Source organism: Vitis vinifera, chromosome 16 (assembly GCF_030704535.1).
Source record: "Vitis vinifera cultivar Pinot Noir 40024 chromosome 16, ASM3070453v1".
In the NCBI taxonomy this organism is placed as follows: domain Eukaryota; kingdom Viridiplantae; phylum Streptophyta; class Magnoliopsida; order Vitales; family Vitaceae; genus Vitis; species Vitis vinifera.
The window spans coordinates 18,734,298-18,754,919 of record NC_081820.1 but is presented as its reverse complement, the minus strand read 5'-3'; the positions used below and the strand labels follow the sequence as shown (position 1 = coordinate 18,754,919).

Sequence of the window (20,622 nt, the reverse complement as noted above, 5' to 3'; positions counted from 1 at the left end):
TTTAGAATCACTCTCAAATGCACTTATTCACACATCAAACTTTAGGGATGCAAAGCATAATCTCAAAAAATGAGTTACTTTCCGATACATTTGTTATAATGTAAATAATTATTCTCTCTCCTCCGGCAGTCATGTTTAGTCTGTATAAAACATTCATCAATACCATGTAGGGGATTTTGGTTTGGTGTCTATTGACTTCCTCCATGTTCTTTTGGACAAAAGCCCAATTCTGAATTTACCCAAAAGTTCAAAATATCCAAACATTAATAAGCAGATTGCTATTTCTATTTTGTCCTTAAACAGGAGGAAGAAAAAACTTGCCATTTCTTTCCCACGACCATTTCCAAAATTGAGAAACATGATATCCAACACACAGTATTGTATTACAGACATATTTTGTCATTCAGATACTCCTCTATTCCCCTATGGCTTTTTCTAAAGCTTTAAAGAATTTCAAACCTGGAAGCTCGAAAAACATGCATACAGCCTCATGCATTAGAGCGAGTTTTAATCAATTGACAGCAACCAGCTCAACATCAAAAACCAGCCATGAATTTGGTGGTATCGTCTTACCAGCACCTTGATCCCCGTAACTACATAAAGAAACAGAGACAATATGATTGGAAATAGAAAAGATGAGGTGGTGGTGGTATTATATACCCATAACATGATCCGAATGGTTGTGGCAAACACCACAAGATTGAGATAAAATAGATGGTCATAAATAAAAATGAAGCCAAGAAAAAAAAAAGCATACCCCATTGATGGTGGAATTGTGAGCCTTCTTTTGTCCCCAACACGCATACCTGTCGATAAATAGTTGTAAACACAAAAGAAGCTGCTATTCACAATTACATAAAATACAAAAATCAAAATCAATTAACATGATTATGTAAATAGTTACCATTGACTCCAACATCCCATCCCTTTATAACTTGCCCTACACCTGCATGACCAAAAAATGAAAAACAGTTCAAGACAGGATGACAGACCAGGTTTCTGCTGTCTTCTAATTGAATAAGATGGTACCTAGACGGAATTTGAAGGGTGCTCTTCCAACATTAGAGTCAAATATTTTGCCATTCTTCTTGAGCTTGCCAATGTAGTGGACACTGACCTGAAAGCAACAAATAGGTTTTCTTGTTATTCAAGAAAGCATTAGTCCATCAATGGAAGATCAATATATAGAAGTAAACCTAAAGCATCTATGCCCTTATGATCTAAGACCTATGTTTCTCCTTTAGATTTTATACTCATGCACTCCCCATTCTCCTTTTGATAGGCAATAAAAGAGGTTATGTGGAAAAACTAGGATTCTAGAAATTATGTCCTAGTTTGGTTTTTCAAATCTAAGATCATTTCTTAATTAAAATTTTCTGTTCATGATTTTTAGGCTATTATTTCTTTGTATAGTTGTCTTTTTCCCCCTTCTGTATGATAGCTATAGTTCTATATATAGCCTTGTAAAACTAATTTTGATTATGAATGTGAAATACAATTTTTTCACAAACCTGCCTTCATAGTATCAGACTTTGTTCCCCAGTGGAATTGCTAAAAAATCTAAAAGTTCTATCTTCTAGCCTTGATAGACAAAGATTAAGGTCACCACTGACACAGGTTTGTTGGTAGGATTCGATATCAGGAGTTATTGAGGAGAAGATGTCCAGCAACTAGTCTAGTTAAACACTAACACAGCTGCCACCACTGCAAGCCTCATCTCAGGGCACTGGAGAAAATCCTTCATTGCAGATCACTATGCATAATAAGCTAAACAGACTAGATTTTCTCAGATGGTCTCAATTCGTAAAGCTCTTCATCCATGGAAAAGGAAAACTAGGGTATTTGACTGGAGCAATTAAGGCTCCAAAGGAAGATGATCTAGGTTTTCCAACTTGGGACTTGGAGAACTTTTATGATCATGGCATGGCTAGTGAATTCAATGGAGCTGGAGATTGGACAGACCTACATGTTTCTATCAACACCCAGTATAGGAAGCAGTCATTGAAACCTACTCTAATCCAGGTAATTCTGCTCAGGTATATCAATTAAAGACAAAGATCTGAGAAACAAAGCAAGGTAATCAGAGTGTAACTAAGTATCCTGAAAGGCCTGTGGCGCCGAATAATGCCTGTTTCAAGAAGATGATGGAGAAGCAACGTGTATTCGAATTCTTGGCTTGACTGAAAAAGGAATTAGATGGGAGTTTGAGGATGATTTTTTGGGAAAGAGCCTCTGCCTTCAATACAAGAAATGTTCTCTGCAGTTACCAGAGAAGAAAGCTGCTGATTAGTTAGGATGGAGAATTCTTCCCCAACTACCACTACAGAGAACTTAGCTTATTACTGGTGCAGTAGAAGCTGCTAATGATGCAATTGGTCAAAGGAATTCAAAGAAGTTTAAAGAGAAAAGGAAGGTGTGGTGTGACTATTGCAACAAGCCTCAAGACACACTAAAAAATGCTGTTGGAAGTTATATGAGATGCCTCAAAATTGGAAGTGCAGCAAGTTTCCTGAAAAAGGCAGCCAAGGCATGCAAGCTGTAGCAGAAAGCCGCCCAATAATTGAGACATCTCTATTCAGTAAGGAGCAATTGGAACACCTCTATAGGTTATTCAATCAGTCTCAACCCTCTCATAATTCACCATCTTGTTCATTGCCCCCAAAAGGAAATCTTAGAATCTGTTCTTTGTATTCCTAATCTTTCCTGTAATCTTTTTCCATCAGCAAGATTACTAAAGTTCCAAACTGTGTCGCTAAATTATTTTAATCATACTGCGAATTTCAGGACCTATGTTTAAGGAAGAGGATTGGTGATACTAAGGAAATTGATAGACTGCATTATTTTGAAGATGGTTCTTTCAAGGGTGGACCAGCTCAAGCAGCGAGTAGTAGTGAAATTTCTTCTTTTGTTGAACAACAAAGAATGTTATGGCATTGTAGGTTAGGCCATCCTAGTTTTCCATATTTAGTACAATTGTTTCCTTGGTTATTTAAGAAAAAAATCCTTTGATATTTCAATGCGAGATTTGCTAATCATCTAAGCATCATTGTGTTTATTTCCTGCACAACTTTATAACGAATCTAAACCTTTTTCTTTGATTCATAGTGATATTTGGGGGCCCTCACATCTTCAAAGCAATATGGAAATCAAGTTCCTATCATTAGCAAAGAGTAAGAACTGGAAATAGGCAACTTGAAAGGTACAGTTTCTCGTAACTCATCTTCAAAATCAGATTTGAATGCGCTTGATAATCTTAGTGTCCCTATTGCTCTTAGGAAAGGAACCTAACCTTGTGCTATGCACCCAATTGCCAAATATGTGTCTTATCATAGGTTTTCTTCCTTGTTTAGAGCTATTACCACCAACATTTCTTCTGTAGAGATTCCAAAAACTATACAAGATGCTCTAATAATGGATTGCATTTGAAAACGAGGAGCTTTCGATTTATAGGTTGAAAAATTCTTTTGTATGTAATCTTTGATTTTGGACTAAGTCAGTTGTAAATGAAGGTCCTCTTCCTTTATCCAATTTTTTTGATTGGTTGGGTTCTAGATGAGGGCTGGTGATTTTTGTATCCCCTTTTCTTTTGTTTGTGCCTTTTGACGCCTTTTGTATACGGTATGCTTTTGGGTCAGCCTTAAGGTGCCCTTTTTCTAATATTTTTTTTTTCTCTGTCTTTACTTATCAAAAAAAAAAATATAATGGAGAGAGGCAGTTATGGAAGAAATGAGAACTCTTGAAAAAAATGGAACTTGGGAATTGGTGAGTTTACTAAGAGGAAAGAATCCTGTAGGCTACAAGTGGGTGTTTACAATTAAGTATAAGGCAAATGGTTCAATGGAAAGGTAGAAGGCAAGACTAGTAGCAAAGAGCTTTACACAAACATATGGTATTCATTACCAAGAGACATTTGCATTATTTGTAAAAATGAACACAATCATGTGTTGCCATCTCTTGCAGCAAATTTAAGATGACCACTACAATAACTAAATGTGCAGAACACATTTTTGAACGGTGAACTAGAGAAGGAGGTGTATATGGATTTTCCACAAGGATTTGGGATGTCTTTTGGAATCGAGAAGGCATGTAAACTAAAAAGATCCCTCCATGGGTTGAAGTAGTCCCCTCAAGCATGGTTTGATTGGTTTAGTAAGTCCATGTGAGGCCATGGATATTTACAAAGTCAAGATGATCATGATATGTTCTACAAGGACTAAAATGACTGCTATCCTCATAGTATGTTGATGATACCACCTTGACCGGTGACAAATCTTTCTGAATTGAAGGACTTAAAAGAAATCTTGGCCAAGGAATTTGAGATTAAGGATCTTGACAAGTTGAGAAATTTGCTTAGTATGGAGACTGCTAGATCCGTCAGTCGTAAATTTTTTTCACAAAGAATACACCCTGGAATTACTTAAGGAGACAGGATTATTATGTGTAAACCAATGGACACTTCTATTGATTTTAATCATAAATTAGGATAGGAGAGTTCAAGCTCAATGGTAGATAAGGATGTTATCAACAATTGGTAGGTAAATTGATCTACTTATCACACGCTCGGTCTAATATAGCATTTGCAGTGTGGTGAGTTGGATTATGCATTCACCAATTGAAGAATGCCTTGAAGTTGTCTACCGAATTCTTAAGTACCTAAAAGGAGCTCCTAGTAAAGGTTTATTCTTTGGAAAAAGGGGTCATATGCAAATTGAAGCCTACATTGATGCTGATTTGATTATGCATTCACCAATTGAAGAATGCCTTGAAGTTGTCTACCGAATTCTTAAGTACCTAAAAGGAGCTCCTAGTAAAGGTTTATTCTTTGGAAAAAGGGGTCATATGCAAATTGAAGCCTACATTGATGCTGATTGCATAGGAAGTAATAAGGATAGAAGATCAACATTTGGGTATTACATGTTTGTTGGAGGAAAAACTTAGTAACATGGAGGAGCAAGAAATAGACTATGGTTGTTAGAATTAGTGAAGAATCTGAATTTTGCATTATTACTCATAAAATATGTGAACTTATTTGGCTAAAAAGGATACTAGAAGAGTTGAGGAAGGAATCATCTGCACTCTGCTTGTTCTAATAGAAAAATAGCTAGCAAACATCCTCACCAAAGGCCTTCAAAAGCAACTGTTTAAAGTCTTAACAAGCAAGCTAGAAATGTTGGATATTTTTTAACCGGTGTGAGGGGGAGTGTGGAAAAATTAGGATTCAAGTAACTATGTCCTATTTTGGTGCAATCAATTCCTCATTTGGTGTAGTCAATTAGGGGATGAAATCAGTAGAGTCAACAGTATCTCAAACCTAAGATCTTTACCTATTTAATTTTTTTATTCCTAATTTTTAGGTTATTATTTCTTTGTATAGTTGTTTTTTTTTCTTTTCATATATAGCCCTTGTAAACCTAATTCTGATTATGAATGAGAAATACAATTTTTTTTCTCAAACCAACATTTGGAATACAACAGTGCATTCAGAATACAACGGTGCCTTAGAAAGGGTGTACTTAAGTACACATGATGTATAAAATATGCGCCAAAAAGCTAGCCAAAAGCAGAGAAAACAAAAGACAATCCCTCTCGTTACTTGGAGCTCAACCAATCAACAAGTCTATCATGGACATTGAATGGTCATCCATGTACGCTCTAACCCATTCCAATGAAAATAATCATAAAAAAAGATCTAATTGTTTGATCCAGCTACTCAACATAGGCAAACTTCTTCCTATTTTTTTCCTTCCATAAAATCCAAAACAAGCACAAGTGAGCAGCCCTCTAAGCTTTTTTCTGTTTCTTCCCCACAAACAAACCATGCAAACTTAGAAGATTCCCTAAATGTGGAATGCATCACCCATCCACACCAAACAAAGAATAAACCAATTGCCACAAAATTATTGCTTTGGAAACAATGGAGTAAATGATAAATTGATTCTTCTTTACATTTACACATGTAACATCCATTTGGCATAATTTATCCCCTCCTTTTGAATTGATCAATCATCAAAATTCATACCCAGACGATTTCCGTGCAAAAAAGCCTACTTTTGTTGGTACTGAGGATTCCAAACTATGTTAATGGGGAAAGGCTCTCTTTCTCCCTTGGCTAAGGAAGAAAGGAAAAATTTGATAGAGAACTTGCTACACTTGGTTTCCTTCCAATTCATCCTATCCTCCTTATTGTTTGTAATTGAAATTATGTGCAAATTCCATAAAAATGCCTCCACTCCCTCAAGTTCCCAATCATTGAACCATCTTGAAAAGTGGGGCACTCCATTACCCCCCTCTCTAACTTGCTCCCACACCCTTGCTACCTAATCATCTTTGGCAACATCGATCTATCTTTCCAAAATTTACCCTTCTATTGTTCCCAACAATAAAACAAGACTTGATTTTAACGGCATTCCACCTGTTTAAAATTGTCTTCCTACCCCCCTTCCCCCATAGCTATCCCGCACATCCCTTAAACGCATCCCCCTTATTCTTCCCTAAACTTTCCTATTATAACTTGCTTCCATAGGGACTACCTCTTAGTTGTGAATCTCTAACACCACTTCCTAAGTGGAGCCTTGTTTGAAGTGGATAGATTTCTAATGTCAAGGCCCTTATGCTTTTTTTACCTTGAGTGAACTGAAACCTGACCTAGGATGTGCATCAATTTTTTACTAAAAATGATCTAAAATCCAACCCAATTAATAAAAAATTTAAGATTCCAAACATTTAAAAGAAGCATTCAACAAAAAAGTAATGAAATTATATAAATTTCAATATACAATTAGAAATATTAATAATCAAAGTGTTTAAAAAGAAAAAATAAAGTAGGCGAGGCACACCTCTTCAACAAGGTGAATGCCTTGATAAGCAAGGTGTTATAGCTAGGGAGTGGTTGCACCTTAAAGCGCGCCTTTTAAAACTATGATTAGAATACCTCCTATTGTCACCTGAGCTTCCATTGCTCCCCATTCTAAAAATCTTCCCACTCCTAAACTTCAAACCAAATGCTTAATCTTCTCTTGCACCTTTGTTTCTTTTAAGTTAAGAGACAATTATTTTCTGTCTCTCCCTGTTATTAGCTCCTCTAACATTCCAAGAAAGAATCCTTAACTTCATCAACCAATAGACTGTAACTTCTAAGTTCTCTTCCCTTACCTCCTCTATGTCCAAAAAGAACTTCTATAATTGACTGAGCATTCAAACTTTTGAAGCTCCCTCTCAACATAAGAAGCTAAGGATGGCTTCCTCATAACCCCTTGCATTGATCCTCTACCAACTCTTTAAGCCTCCATCTTCCCTGGGAGGGAGACAATCTCCATGTCAAAACTCTCAACTGCATCCCCACAAATCTACTCAAGGATGCTAGTTTAGTAAAAGGCCACTCTAGGTTGAAGAAACAAACAACAAGGACATACCTTCAAATCTTATGACTTCAGCCATAAAGCTTCTTCAATGACAAGCTATCAAAAAAATGACAAGCAACTTTGCCTCCTATCATTGAGATATCGCCAATGCATAGGGGCCAAAGGGCAAAGACCCATTGTAAGCTTTTGCATCTCACTCCCTTTAAGCTCTTCCTTTTCTTTAAAAGAGAAAAAAAAAGAAGAAGAAGAAGAAAGAGAGGAGGAAGAAGGGAGAAGGGGGGGTGGCATGCTATGGCTTCCCCTTTCTTCCTATGGCCTGCTCCCTCTAGTGTAAGCTTTGGTTAGACTACAAGAGACAACACCAAACCTAGGCTTAACCAAGCCTAAATCACTTAATTGGTCTCCACCCTTAAAAGAAGCCTAACTTGAATTAGTAAAAAGACAACACCAAACCTAGGCCTAAAACCAAGCCTAAATCACTTAATTGGTCTCCACCCTTAAAAGAAGCCAAACTTGAGTTAGTAAAGCTCAATGATCTGCTTTGATCCTATTTTGATGAGATAGAACTAGCCTCTACACCTAAAGTAATGGGCCTAGCTTAGCCTAGTCTCTTTTAGAAATTGGGTTAAGGTCTTTTTTTTTTTATAAGTAACCGAATATATTAACGAAGGCAAGAAGCCAAAGAGCATACAGGGAGTATACAAGGCTACAAACCCTAAACCAAAAAACAAAAGAACCCAACCCCTACTTGGAAGCTATCCACTCCAAGAAACCTATAAGGGAATTCGACTCCATATCAATGTACACTTTAGCCCAACCCCAAAAATTATACACAAACGAAGTCTTTAATTTCTGAAAGGCTAACACACCCCCTTTAAAGGCAAGCCTATTCCTCTCCTTCCAAATTGTCCAAAAAATGAAAAGCGGGATGGACTTCCACACTTTCTTCCTTTTTCTCCCCACAAAAGAGCCTTTCCAACTACTAAGAACCTCCTTTACAGAATTAGGAAAGACCCACTGTACACCACACAACGCAAGAATAATATCCCATAAACCTTTTGCCATCGTACAATGAATTAACATATGATTGATAGTTTCCTCTTCACATCCACACAAGAAGCACCGATTAGGGAGATGCCATCCTCTTCTCTGCAACCTATCCAATGTAAGAACCTTCCCTCAAGTAGCTTCCCAAGCAAAGAAAGTAATTTTTGTTGGAACTTTATCCACCCAAACATTGCTATGAGGGAAAACCGCTTCATCAGCATTGATCAACACCCTATACGCTTCCTTCACTTTAAACAGCCCGTCTGCTCCTCCCTTCCAAAAAACCGAATCTTCCTCCATAGTTACTCTATAATTCCTCAACTCAATTAACATATTGTCCACCAACCCCAATTCCCAATCATTGAAGTCTCTCAACAGTCTTAAACTCCACCCTCCTTGACTCAGATTCTGATCCCAATAATCCTCCACAGTGACGTTCCTTTGGGCAGCCATGGAGAAGAGGTCCGGGAATGCTTCGGACAGCACGTTGTTTCCACACCAAGGATCAATCCAAAACCTTACTTTATTGCCTTTTCCCACTTTGAACACCATGTTTTCCCAACACCAAGTGGACTCCTTCAAAATTTCCTTCCACACACCAACCCCAAACACCCCATTTGCCTTCCTTGTTCTCCACCCAAACTCCTCTTGCCCATACTTAGCCTCAAGCACTTTTTTCCACAGCTCCTCCTTAGCCCACGCAAACCTCCAAATCCATTTGCCTAGGAGAGCTTTGTTTAACCAAATTAACTTTCTTAACCCCAACCCTCCTTCTTTTTATCCATACACACTACCTCCCACTTGATTAGATGAGCCTTATTCCCCCCATTGGCTCCTCCCCACAAAAAATTCCTTTGAAGCTTTTCTAGTCTTCTTGCCACTGATTTAGGCATACGGAATAATGACATTTGATACAAAGGAATGCTGGCCAGCGTGCTCTTAATGAGAGTAATTCTCCCTCCTTTGGACAGAAATTGACGCTTCCAAAGAGCAAGCTTCCTCCTCATTTTCTCCTCCACCCCCATCCCAAACGGAAGAGGCCCTATTAGGCGCCCCAAGGGGCAGCCCCAAATAAACAGTGGGCAGCTGTCCCACCGTACACCCAATTTCAGCAGCCATATCAAGCGCCCCTTCCACCTCCCCTACCGGAATGACCATGCTTTTCTCCAAATTAATTTTTAAACCTGAGGCGGCCTCGAACCATAAGAGGATCCAGCTCAAGTACAACAGGGACTCTTTTTTTGCCTCACAAAAGACAATTGTATCATCCGCAAACAGGAGATGAGTTATGTTGACGGGCTGCCCTCTTCCTTTCCATATCCTACAGCCATAAATGAACCCCCCTTCAACGGCCCTCGATATTAACGCACTAAGGACTTCCATTCCCATGATAAATAAGTAGGGGGATAGGGGATCCCCTTGCCTAAGCCCTTTAGAACTTGAAAAGAAACCAGCTGGAACCCCATTCACCAGCATTGAATATTTGAAATTGGGTTAAGGTCTTTAGAGCCTAACAAACCATGGCACCCAAATCCAACCCTATAGAAACCTCAAAAAGAGGGAGGCATAACACCCCATTGAGACCAATAAGGCCTTCCTGCACGCCAAGGACTAAAAAGCCTAAGCCCACCACTTAGTTGATAAACTCCTTTGGTCTTAAGTGCAACACATGGCCTTCATGCTTTTCAAGGGGCTCTTCAACTAACCCCACTCTCTCACCTGCATCTGGGATCTCCTCCACCCCTTCCTTGACTTTCTGCTCTCTTCACCATGACTTTGGTTCTACCCAAATCATCTATGGTTGTAACTCCCACCAAAGCTGAATAGCAAAGCAAGAAAGTCCCACCACCACATGGAAAGATCCTGACACCTTCCCATTAAATTTAACTATGATTACAGCCCGCTGCCGAACCACAAGTTGCAACAACACATCTTGGCCTCATCCACCGCCATGAAACCTCTCAAGCATCTCCCATCTTTTTAAACAATACCTTTCCTCATAGATGAATTGGTAGCCCCACAACTCTCATCCACACTTCTTGAGTGTACTGTAACAGCCAGCAATGAGGCAACCCCTAAGCTCCCAAGTTAATTAGCCAGATTTTTTCAATCCCCAAAAAATCCCCAACCTTCTGAGAACATCAAAGAAAACCTTTTTTCCCTTAAGAGAAAGAACAGGACACAAACAAAATTTCTCCACCCTATTACTATGCAACTTCAGCTTGTGACCCATTCCTCCCTCTAACCAAACCTTCCTAAAAGGTTTCTATCCCTTTCCTCTACTGCAAGCCTCTGCTCTTCCCAGCAATAGAACAAGGCCCTTCTCACCAAATCTTATCCAAGAACAGAGCCCCCAACTCCTCTCCACAACCTTTCCAACCATCTTACCTTTGACCATCTCTACCAAAGTGTCTATGGATTTTGATTCAACTCCAAAGCAGCATCTACCTCTATCCATCTCTATTGAATCCCATGGTGATTGCACAACATATTACTTCAAGATCTAAGAGCAGACATGAGAACACTAATCCACTCATGTGAACTCTAGGTTAAAAACAAAATGGACAACAGCGTGGTATGTCATGTGAAAGTTTACCATATGTTTGAAGAACATTGGACAATATAGTTGCTCTAAGAAACTCAAGAAAAAATAGATCACATTACACCAGTGAATATTTTTCTGCTAACTTGCACAATAAGTTGTAAGTCGATCCAATTACTATGCTTGGATAGGCAAATACATAAAAAATTTAGTGGAAAAAGAATCACCTTTTTTCCAGGAGAAGCTCTTTTGCCATCTGGTTTGCCCATGGCTACCTCCTCAATAACCAATCCATTTCCAAAAGTCCTCACTTGAGATCGCTTGGCTTCAGTTTTCTTCTCCATCTCCACAATTGATCGATTCTCATCTCCCACAGCTGTAATATTTTGCTCCTTTTTCACATCCCCAGTGCTCTTCTTTTTCTTTTTCTTCTTTTTCTTCTCAGAGTGATTTTCATCCACATCATGATCAGACACAATGTCCATACTCCTGCACATGTATATAATAAAATGCTCATGTAGTTAATGTGTATAGAATATTCACTTCCAATCTCATGAAAAGAAAATAAAGCTACATGATCAAAAGAACCTTCATTAGTATCACCCAATAAAAAAAATAATTTTAATGCATAAATTCATTAATCATAGAATGCACAAGATAAACTAACACTTAACTATAATTTCAAGTTCCAAGTTCCAACAACATGACATAAAAATATGATGCCAAATTTTCCAATATCCAACAGGCCCTCAATACTATTAAGAGAGAGAGAGAGAGAGAGAAAGAGTATTTTCATATGCTAGTATAAACACATATTTGTAATACTTCCCGATTAAAAGAAACCATATATTTTTAATAATTATTGACATGGATGTGGCTGTCTCACATTCAAAGTGCTAACTTTCAAGTGCATTATCATTCAAAGTGAAAAAGAAACTAAATTTTGGAAAGACACATTGCAGCCAAAAACTGCCAGCAAGCCATCCCACAGCTGTCTGGTCCTATTCAAGTGAATTAGTTGTGATTTACAAATTTGTCAGTAACTTTACAAATACATGCTCTTCACCAGCTCCACCCTCTCCTGACACATAAATGTGTGTGTGTATGTACCGGAGCACTAGTTCCCTAAACTTCTTGAAAGGGGAACAGCTCCATATTCTCAGTATACAAAGAATTAAAAAAATATTTCATCTGAAATCTCCCATTTTTTCCAGCCTCCAGAATAAACTATCCTCCCCTGTTGCTTGTAAACTCACAGCATCAATGAGCTCTAGAAACTGCCCCGCCTCTTCCACATCCTAATCCTGAAAGTGTCTTCAGAAATGCATGGATCAAAGGCATCAGATCCTCCTCCACCTCCCATAAATCTGCCACACTGACAGTTCTGGAAGAGGCCAGGTGAACAACACAAGGAGGGCCTCTTTCAAAGATCACTCCCCCACCCATTTATCCCACCTCATTTCTAACCACAACAGAGGTTCTAAAACTGAATTTAGGACAACCCTAAGATGGCTGTATACAATCAAATAGGTGGAATAGGGCTTCAATCTTTTAGAATTTAAGGAGAGGAATGATGAGCTAAAATAATGGCAGCAGGAAAAAGAAAATAAAATACAGAACAAGAAAAAAAAGGAAACATAGAAAACCTATAGTGCTACTAAAGCTTTTTAGGAGACTCACACATAAGGAGCAATTGAGTCTTACCATTGAAAATTTCAAGGTATTGAAAAACCTAATACTATTTCTCATCAATCCTTGTTTTACAACAATTAGCCTTATCTATAGGCTTTGGAAAACGTTAAAAGCAAAATAAAATCATGAAAATAGAAACCTAACCTATATAGTAATTTATTAAAACTCTTATTCCTTTCCTAAAACTTTACAAACACAGGGACTTCTTTTAGAAAGAAATTTCAAAGAAAAATTGTTTTACAAATTTAAATGAAACCCAAATACCACTTACTAACTAATGACTCTAGAGAACCTAAAAACCTGCAATATCACCAAAATACCCTTGAAAGAATAATTTAGGATCTGTTTATTTCATTTCATTCCTTTCTTGAATAGATCTTAGAAATTTATCCTCATCCCCTCCTAACATCATTTCTAATTCCCAGCCCTCCATACTTCTTAGCTTTGCATATCATTGCCTAAATCCCAAATTAGGCTTTCTTCCTCTAAGTTGTTGCCTTACAAAAACTATCACTGAATCTGATTCAATCTAATCTTCACTTTTCTAAGGATTATGAATTATAACATCGTATAGATTTGGAGGCTTGAAATGAAGCTCTTAATTAGGGTTACACCCCTCCCTCCACCATCCTTAAGGAAATACTGCTTTTTCGAAGAGGCAAATAATCTTCTTATAAATCTTTCCTCAACTGAATCCCATACTGTACAAGACCTATGAGGGGCTCCCCTAGGCATGCATATCAATTTATGTGGAAGGAACACATCCAACCCTACAATCAAACAAAAATAGAGAGCTGTTGAGAGCTGCAACTTCTACTGCTCCAAAGGATTTCCACTGGACTCTAACCTACTATTCCACTTTTAGTAGCTCTGGTACAGGATCACACTTATTGTCCAACCTCCCTACCAAGCATTGATTCAAAGCTTCCAATTTAGAGAGAGACATATCGTTCACCATTTGCACCCACACAGATTCTCTACCCTTTCTTACTCTATTTTAACAGCCTCTGGAAAGGAAAGCTAGTTCCTTCTGAGAGTAAAAAGGCAACTCCCCTTGGCATCTTTAGGCTGTTTGGATTCAACCCCACTTCTTTTTTGCCTGATTTCACCATACCCAGACCTCTTATCTTTAAGGTCATTACAGTCCACTCAGAAGGCCAAATCCAATCCAGGAGTACAACAAAATATCTTCTTGCATCTTCGCACATGACCAAGACCATGAAATACTTGCCTGCTCTGGTCTGTGACATCTCTGCCTTATACCACCTCCCACCATCTTGCAACTTGCCAGTAAATAGCTTTTTCTCCTTCCGAATGCAGAACTACTCTAAAGAGTCCAATAACCATGTCAACCCCCTCCTCATTTTAATACATCTCGTGTATCCCTTTCGTCCTTCCACAATCTTGACTTTGATTCACCCCTTTGCCTGTTTCCATTAGTAGCCCAGACAATTTTGAGCCCAGTGAGAGTCCACGGCAATCCTTTCTAGATTTGCCCTGGTTGCAGAATCTTTTCATACCATTTTTAACCTGTAATTTTAAACTCCAAATTATAACTACCCACTAAGAGACAGTATTATGCCTAATGTTCTAAGTTCCGGTCAGTTCTACACCAAGTATGAAACTATGATCTTATACCATTGACATAAATGTGTTTGTTATCTTCAAAGTTGTAATTTTCCAAGTACATGATCATCCCTTCCTAAAGGAAGAATAGAACTCCAAAAAGAAAAACTAACATGTTGAGAAGGAAAAAGGAAACATTTTTCATCATCCATCATCATCATCGTCATTGGCAAACTCACATTCAAATCATCTTGATGATATATTTTTCTGTTCTTTTTTTGGTCATTCCAGTTAAAAATTTAAACATTTTGACAGAGCTTGGCCTAATGGTTCAAAAACTTTAAAGGAAACAGATTGTCCATTGTGGCAATAAATTCATCAAAACGCTTATTTAGAAGAAGTCAGCTTATATTCCAAACAACATTGTGGCCATTAATTGTAAATTAAAATCTAAAGCTCACATCAAATTTGATTCCCCAAAGAGAATTTCCTGGGTCTGCCCTAGAGGTGTCCAATGGGCCAGCTACCCATTTTGGCCCGTGGCCTGGCACGCCAAAAGACCAGGCCAGGCTGGCATGACCCAATTATAGTAGCGAGTAGGGTTGGCACGACCCAAAGGAGCGGGCTGTGCTAGGCCTAAGGAAACAACCCGCCGTGCCATCATGCTAGCCCACTTGACCCTTTAAATATCACTTTTTACTATTTTTAAAAACAAAAAACTAACATTTTATAAATTTTACAATTACAAACTTGATAAATATAAATATAAAAAATAAAAAGTATAATTATTAGAGGTGTTTAAAGTAACAAAAAGAAATTTGATTTAATAATGAAAAAAACTTAAGACAAAATGATTTAAAAAAATTAAATTAAAATTTTTAATAAAGTGAGTGGCCCATGGGCTGTAGCCCGTCGGCATGGCCCACCGGCATGGCATGGCATGACATGGCACGATTAGCCCACGGGTTTATGGGCCGTGTCAGGCCACCTATTTGGCTTGCATGGGCCAGCCTGGCCTGACACGATTTTTAAGTGGGTCATGCTGGCCCTGGCACATTGGTCCATAATGGCCCAGTAAACATCTGGTCTGCCCACATCTGATAGTGATCATAAGGCTTTGTGGAATGGAGATTCACATCATTTTGAAAAAATAATAATAATAATAATAATAATTGAGGGGGCTGAGAATCAGTTCTCTCCATTCACACAATCTCCAACAAAATATTACTTAGTGCATAGAAATTCAATGTGCAGATAGAAATTAGGTGTTGTATTAGACAGTAAAATGGCACTTACTTTTCATTGTTTACCTTCTGATCAAGTTCATTTGCAACTGGCAGGACCTGGTGGGCATTGCTGGTCTCTGCTTCCTCAGATTGGGTTTTATCCTCCATATGAACTTCAGACTTGTCACCAATACCAGCCTTGTTAGCTTTTCGCTCTTTCTGCTGCTTCTTTTTCTTCCGCTTGACATCATTCTCAGTAACAACTTCAGTAGACAGCTTAGATGAGTCAAAAGGTTGGCTGGCTTCCCTGATTGCAAAAAAAACAAGAAAATAGAATCAAGATAAGTAACAGAAACCTTTTTAAGATACATTCTGCAAGCTCACCTAAATCAAGACTCCAGCTAACCTAATCAAGAAAAGGCTTCCAAATGCACATCAAGTATTAAAATCTTCTATGGAACGGTGGTTCCAAATTATATTAATTACAAACACCATTCATTATTGATTTTCCCCAACATTTAATTAAATAATGGAAGATGGATTATCTAACCTTTCTGGCTGATCCTCTTGGACAACACTATTAAGCTTTCTTTTTAAGCCTGTAGCATGATCACCAGAATCTTTTGCCTTCTTCTTCTTGCCTTCTTTAGTTGTGATCTTATCTGTCTTTTCTTCTGCTTTTGATGCAGGGTTCTGATCATTGGATTTGCTTTTATGTGAGGCAGCAATTGGAAAACCATCTTCATCTTCACTTTCCAAAACTTGTACACCATTACCACTCTTGGCAACAATTTGATGTTGAGAGTCCTTGTTCTCATCAGACTCATTCAATTGGGGCTTCTTTAGTCTCTTAGATTGATTACTTCCATTTGCAAGTTTCTCCTCCTCCACAATCTCCTCAATTACAACTAATATTAACCAAGGAAAAATATCAGGAGTTAACTAATTTAACCAACAATAAAATAATGCTCTAATATTTGCTTACAAACTTTGCATGGTAGCATATGCAGAAGCCATATGGAATTCAGGGAACTATCAAGACAAATGTGCACAGTCATAAACTCAAAAATATAAAATAAATGGCTATCAAATCAATACTGATGATGCAGAAATATCCTATGACTATATGGTACTTCAGGATTATAATTTTATAACAATAATTTGGCAAGTTAGAATGGAAAATTTAAACCTGGCTTGAATTTGAAATTACCTAATTACCAATTTGCATCAGTGGATAATTTTCAAATTTCACCTTCCACATTCTGAATTTTCCCAAGCAATTCCAACTACTGGTGTGAACTCTCATCCTTTTTTCCTTTGTGTGTGCATGTAGTGGTGGGGGCAAGGGGGGAGAATGGTTATATGTTTTTAGCATATCCTTTTATGATATAAAATAAAATAAATATCAAAGGGGTAAATATTCAAAATTATTACTTACATGAGCAACAACATATAGAACTTCACGACTAGTAACAATTTGGGCATCAAACATCAAGATTGTGACAAGTTACTCAAGCATATATGATATTTGTGTGTGTGTGTGTGTGTATTAAACATGCTGAAAATAATTGCAATGTTATATCTAGACTTGGAAACTTCTTCAAAAGACTAGGTGGCCTCCTACATAAGAAACCCAGAAAAACCCTCAAGTCATAGTGTACGTGGATTCAGGGCAAGTATCCAAATACACAGAGCTATACCTCCACTATTTGGGACAGGCGAAGGTGGAAACATTTCAAAGTCACTGTCATCAATAAAGTCGTCGTCATATTCATCTTCAGTATCATATGTAGAAGACTCATCTTCATCAGTCTCAGCAATATCCTCCCCATCTGAATCACTTCAATAGTAGTTAAGTGAAACAGGGAATAATGAATAAACATACTCCTAATACACAATATGCCAATAACACCAAGATTTTCTTCATCTCTATTATAACACACTCCATACAAAAAGAAAATCCACAGAAAACCATGAAAAGAAATAAAAAAATAAGAACTTGATCAGCTGGAAAAATTCTGAAGGATACATTTCATAATGTTCTGCATCATCATCTTTAGAATCAGCCCGAAAATAGCCAGAGAGATAAACGCTTTGCGGGCCTATAACTGAAAAGGCTACTGATTCATTCCCCTCAAATTCAAGATTCAAGGGGCAACACTCAACCTTACCCCGAGACAAAGAACACAAGAAAATTGGCTCCTTATCTCCCACGGAACACTGAACTATGCTCCTTTCTTTAGATGGACCAGTATCTAGGGTTGCCTGAACAACAAAAACATACATGACAAAGAAAACTGAGCCAAAATACTATTTTAATGACATTGTAATGATCTCAACAGAAAATTAAGAATAATTACAAAATTCCTAGATTCCGACTCCAATGATTTTAAGATCCAAAAAAAAAGAAAAAGAAAGGAAAAGAAAAATAAACTCTAAAAGATATAACCAAAACCCAATATTGAAAACCCTGAATGTTAACAACCAAAATAAGCAATTGTTAGGAACACCTAAAAAAAATTCCCAAAGACAATTTGAAAAACCTCCAATGATCTAAACACCAAATTGAAAATTCCTCAAAACTCCAAAATAAAAAATATACAAAACCAAAACCAAATTCTGAAAACTTCAAGATTATCTTAACAGCCAAAATGATTTTTTTTTCAAAAAGACTAAAATAGAAGTCTGAAACAAATCTGAAAAACCTCCATTGATCTAAACATAAAACAGAAAAATTCTCAACGCTCCAAATATAAGTAAATCCAATTGTAAAACATCAAATTATCCTAGGATCCAAATTCAAGAAGTTTTACCTTGACACAAGTACCGAAAGCAGCAATTTCTAAAACGGAAAATTATGTTAAACGTCCAAATCCAAAATAATCAAGAACTTTAAAACAAACAACCAAGCATCTAAAAACTTCAATGATCTTAACCCAGAATTCATCATGATTTTTTTTTTCAGGAACCCTTAAAAAGATATCTAAATCAAGTAAAATATTTTAAAAGAAAAAACAGAATCATACAAACAAATCCCATAAACTTTCAAAATCCTAAAAAGAACTCATAGAAATTGTTGGGAGTTTTGAAAGCATACCTGAGTTATATGAAGTGTCCCCAGAACATCAGATGGAATTAGGGGGTGTTCTTCACCTGGTACTACTTTGATTCCTGACATTAAAGAAGAAATTTAAAACAGTGAGAAACAAATATATGTATGTTTTTATTTGCAGAGTCCTGCATGAAAAGACAAGAACCTTTACAATTCCAGAGACACCAATGCAACCAACCTGCTATAGGAGCCAAAATTCTCTTTCCTTTTCCAACAATACCTCACATGCCAAACTGAGTCTTTTAAGTCATTAAGTACCAAACTGGTCCATTTGGTTGCAAAGAAATTGAGGGAAAAGCAAAGAAACTTAGGAATCCTATAACAGTCACTTGAATCCAAACTGTTAGCATCCCGCCATTTCATTTATTTTCCTCCAATGCTCCGATTGACTCCCAAGAAAACTTAGGTGGATAAAAGAAACACAAATTCGAATCCAAAATTTTCACTTATTCAGCTCTGCCTAATTAAGAGTTGAGAGGTTTCCATTTCCCATTTAAAAAGAAAAAAATACACGCACACACAAGATTCAAGACTTCAATAAACAAACACCCAGCTAGGCCATTCGGGTGCAGAGCGAAGAAATGCAATTTCTCTTATTGTTCCAATCGTTTCTTGATCACATAAGATTCAATGTTTCCATTTTCCAATTACAAAACATAAGATCCATTATTTCAGTACAATAAACAAAGAACCATCAGGGACATTTGGTTGCTGACAAATTGTAGAAAAAAAAAGCAAATTTTCTTTCCTTTTCCTATTACTTCTCAATAAGCAACTAGAAGCATGAAAATAAGAGAACTAAACAAAGGAAATTTGATGAGAAAACTAACCCCAAAACATTTCGAAATCAAATGAAAGCTTCTCTGTAAAACCCTAGATGATGGCTTCCAAAACCCTACACCTGAAAATATTAAAAGTTTGTAGCACAGCGGTCTTATATAAAATGTAAAAGACCGTCATGTCGTGACGACACGTATTAGGGCACGGGAATGGTAATATGGCCCCAGGGATATTTGGTTAAAAGGGTTAAAATAATACCCATATTTGCAAAACTAATCTATCCCTTAAAAAACATAAAAAATGATCCTACAAAAATACCCTTTTGTTTTGTCTCCCTCTAAAACTTAACTTTTCTTCTTTTATTTATTTTCTTTTAGATGCAGAGAGAATGAATTTCTTATTCTTCACAAACCCTAAAGAATATCCTATTTATCATTTTTAAACCCCAGAAAACTTTTTACCTCTGATCCCTTTTTTCATTTCAAATCTTAGAAAACCCTAGAAAACTTCTCACTTCTCATCCCCTCTTTCATTCCCAAACCCTAAAATTTTTTTTATCTATCATTCCTAACCCTATAAAACTTTTCATGTTTCATCCCTCTTTCATTCCCAAACCCCTTTTTTCTTCACAAAAAATGAGTTCATTGAAGATTGATTAGTCAAAGAGGTTTAAAATAGTGGCGAGAAAGCAAAAATCTCAATTGTCAATGGAAGAAGAAGCTACTGAGCAAAAATCTAAATTGTCAACGGAAGAAGAAAGTAAATCTATTGAGCTCGTGAGTGTAGTCTTCACATTTCATAAAATTTTGAAAATTTTAAGGATGTTATACAATAATGTTTGAGTAAGGTTAGCTTTGTTACTTGAAGAATTTAAAATTTTGGGAACTTAGGAGAATCAATGACTACGTATTAATATTGCAAATAACGGTTACCAATGATTTCATGCAATTACATATGATTGAGGATGAGTTTTTAATGAATTTATGAAATTTTAGGGCTTTTAGAATTTTTAGGGATATTATGTAATGGTGTTTGAGTAGGGTTATGTTTGTTAATGAATGATTTTACAAATTCGGGAACTACTAAAGTGTGTTGAAAATAATAAAATTGTATATTAAAATAATTTTTAGTTTTTTATATTATTATCATTCTTGTATTTAGAGTGAATTAGATATATTCAATGTAATGATATTTGATTAGGGATAAGTTTCCACAAAATTTATGAAATTTTAGGGATTTTTTGAATTTTTAGTGAGATTATGCAATGGTGTTTGAGCATAGTTAAGTTTGTTACTT

General features: G+C 36.8%; 1 protein-coding gene across 1 annotated transcript; it reads right to left on the bottom strand.

The window, feature by feature from the left end:
• Window positions 1-287: 287 nt before the first annotated feature.
• Window positions 288-19,484, bottom strand: LOC100258340 (peptidyl-prolyl cis-trans isomerase FKBP53). Its single transcript, XM_002268403.3, has 11 exons — window positions 19,377-19,484; window positions 18,532-18,605; window positions 17,464-17,699; window positions 17,135-17,274; window positions 15,985-16,342; window positions 15,505-15,741; window positions 11,178-11,439; window positions 1,030-1,117; window positions 905-946; window positions 758-806; window positions 288-593 (listed from the first exon to the last, which is right to left on the bottom strand). The coding sequence occupies exons 1-11, from the start codon at window positions 19,384-19,386 to the stop codon at window positions 512-514; spliced, it is 1,578 nt and encodes a 525-aa protein (XP_002268439.1). The 5' UTR covers window positions 19,387-19,484; the 3' UTR covers window positions 288-511.
• Window positions 19,485-20,622: the final 1,138 nt, after the last annotated feature.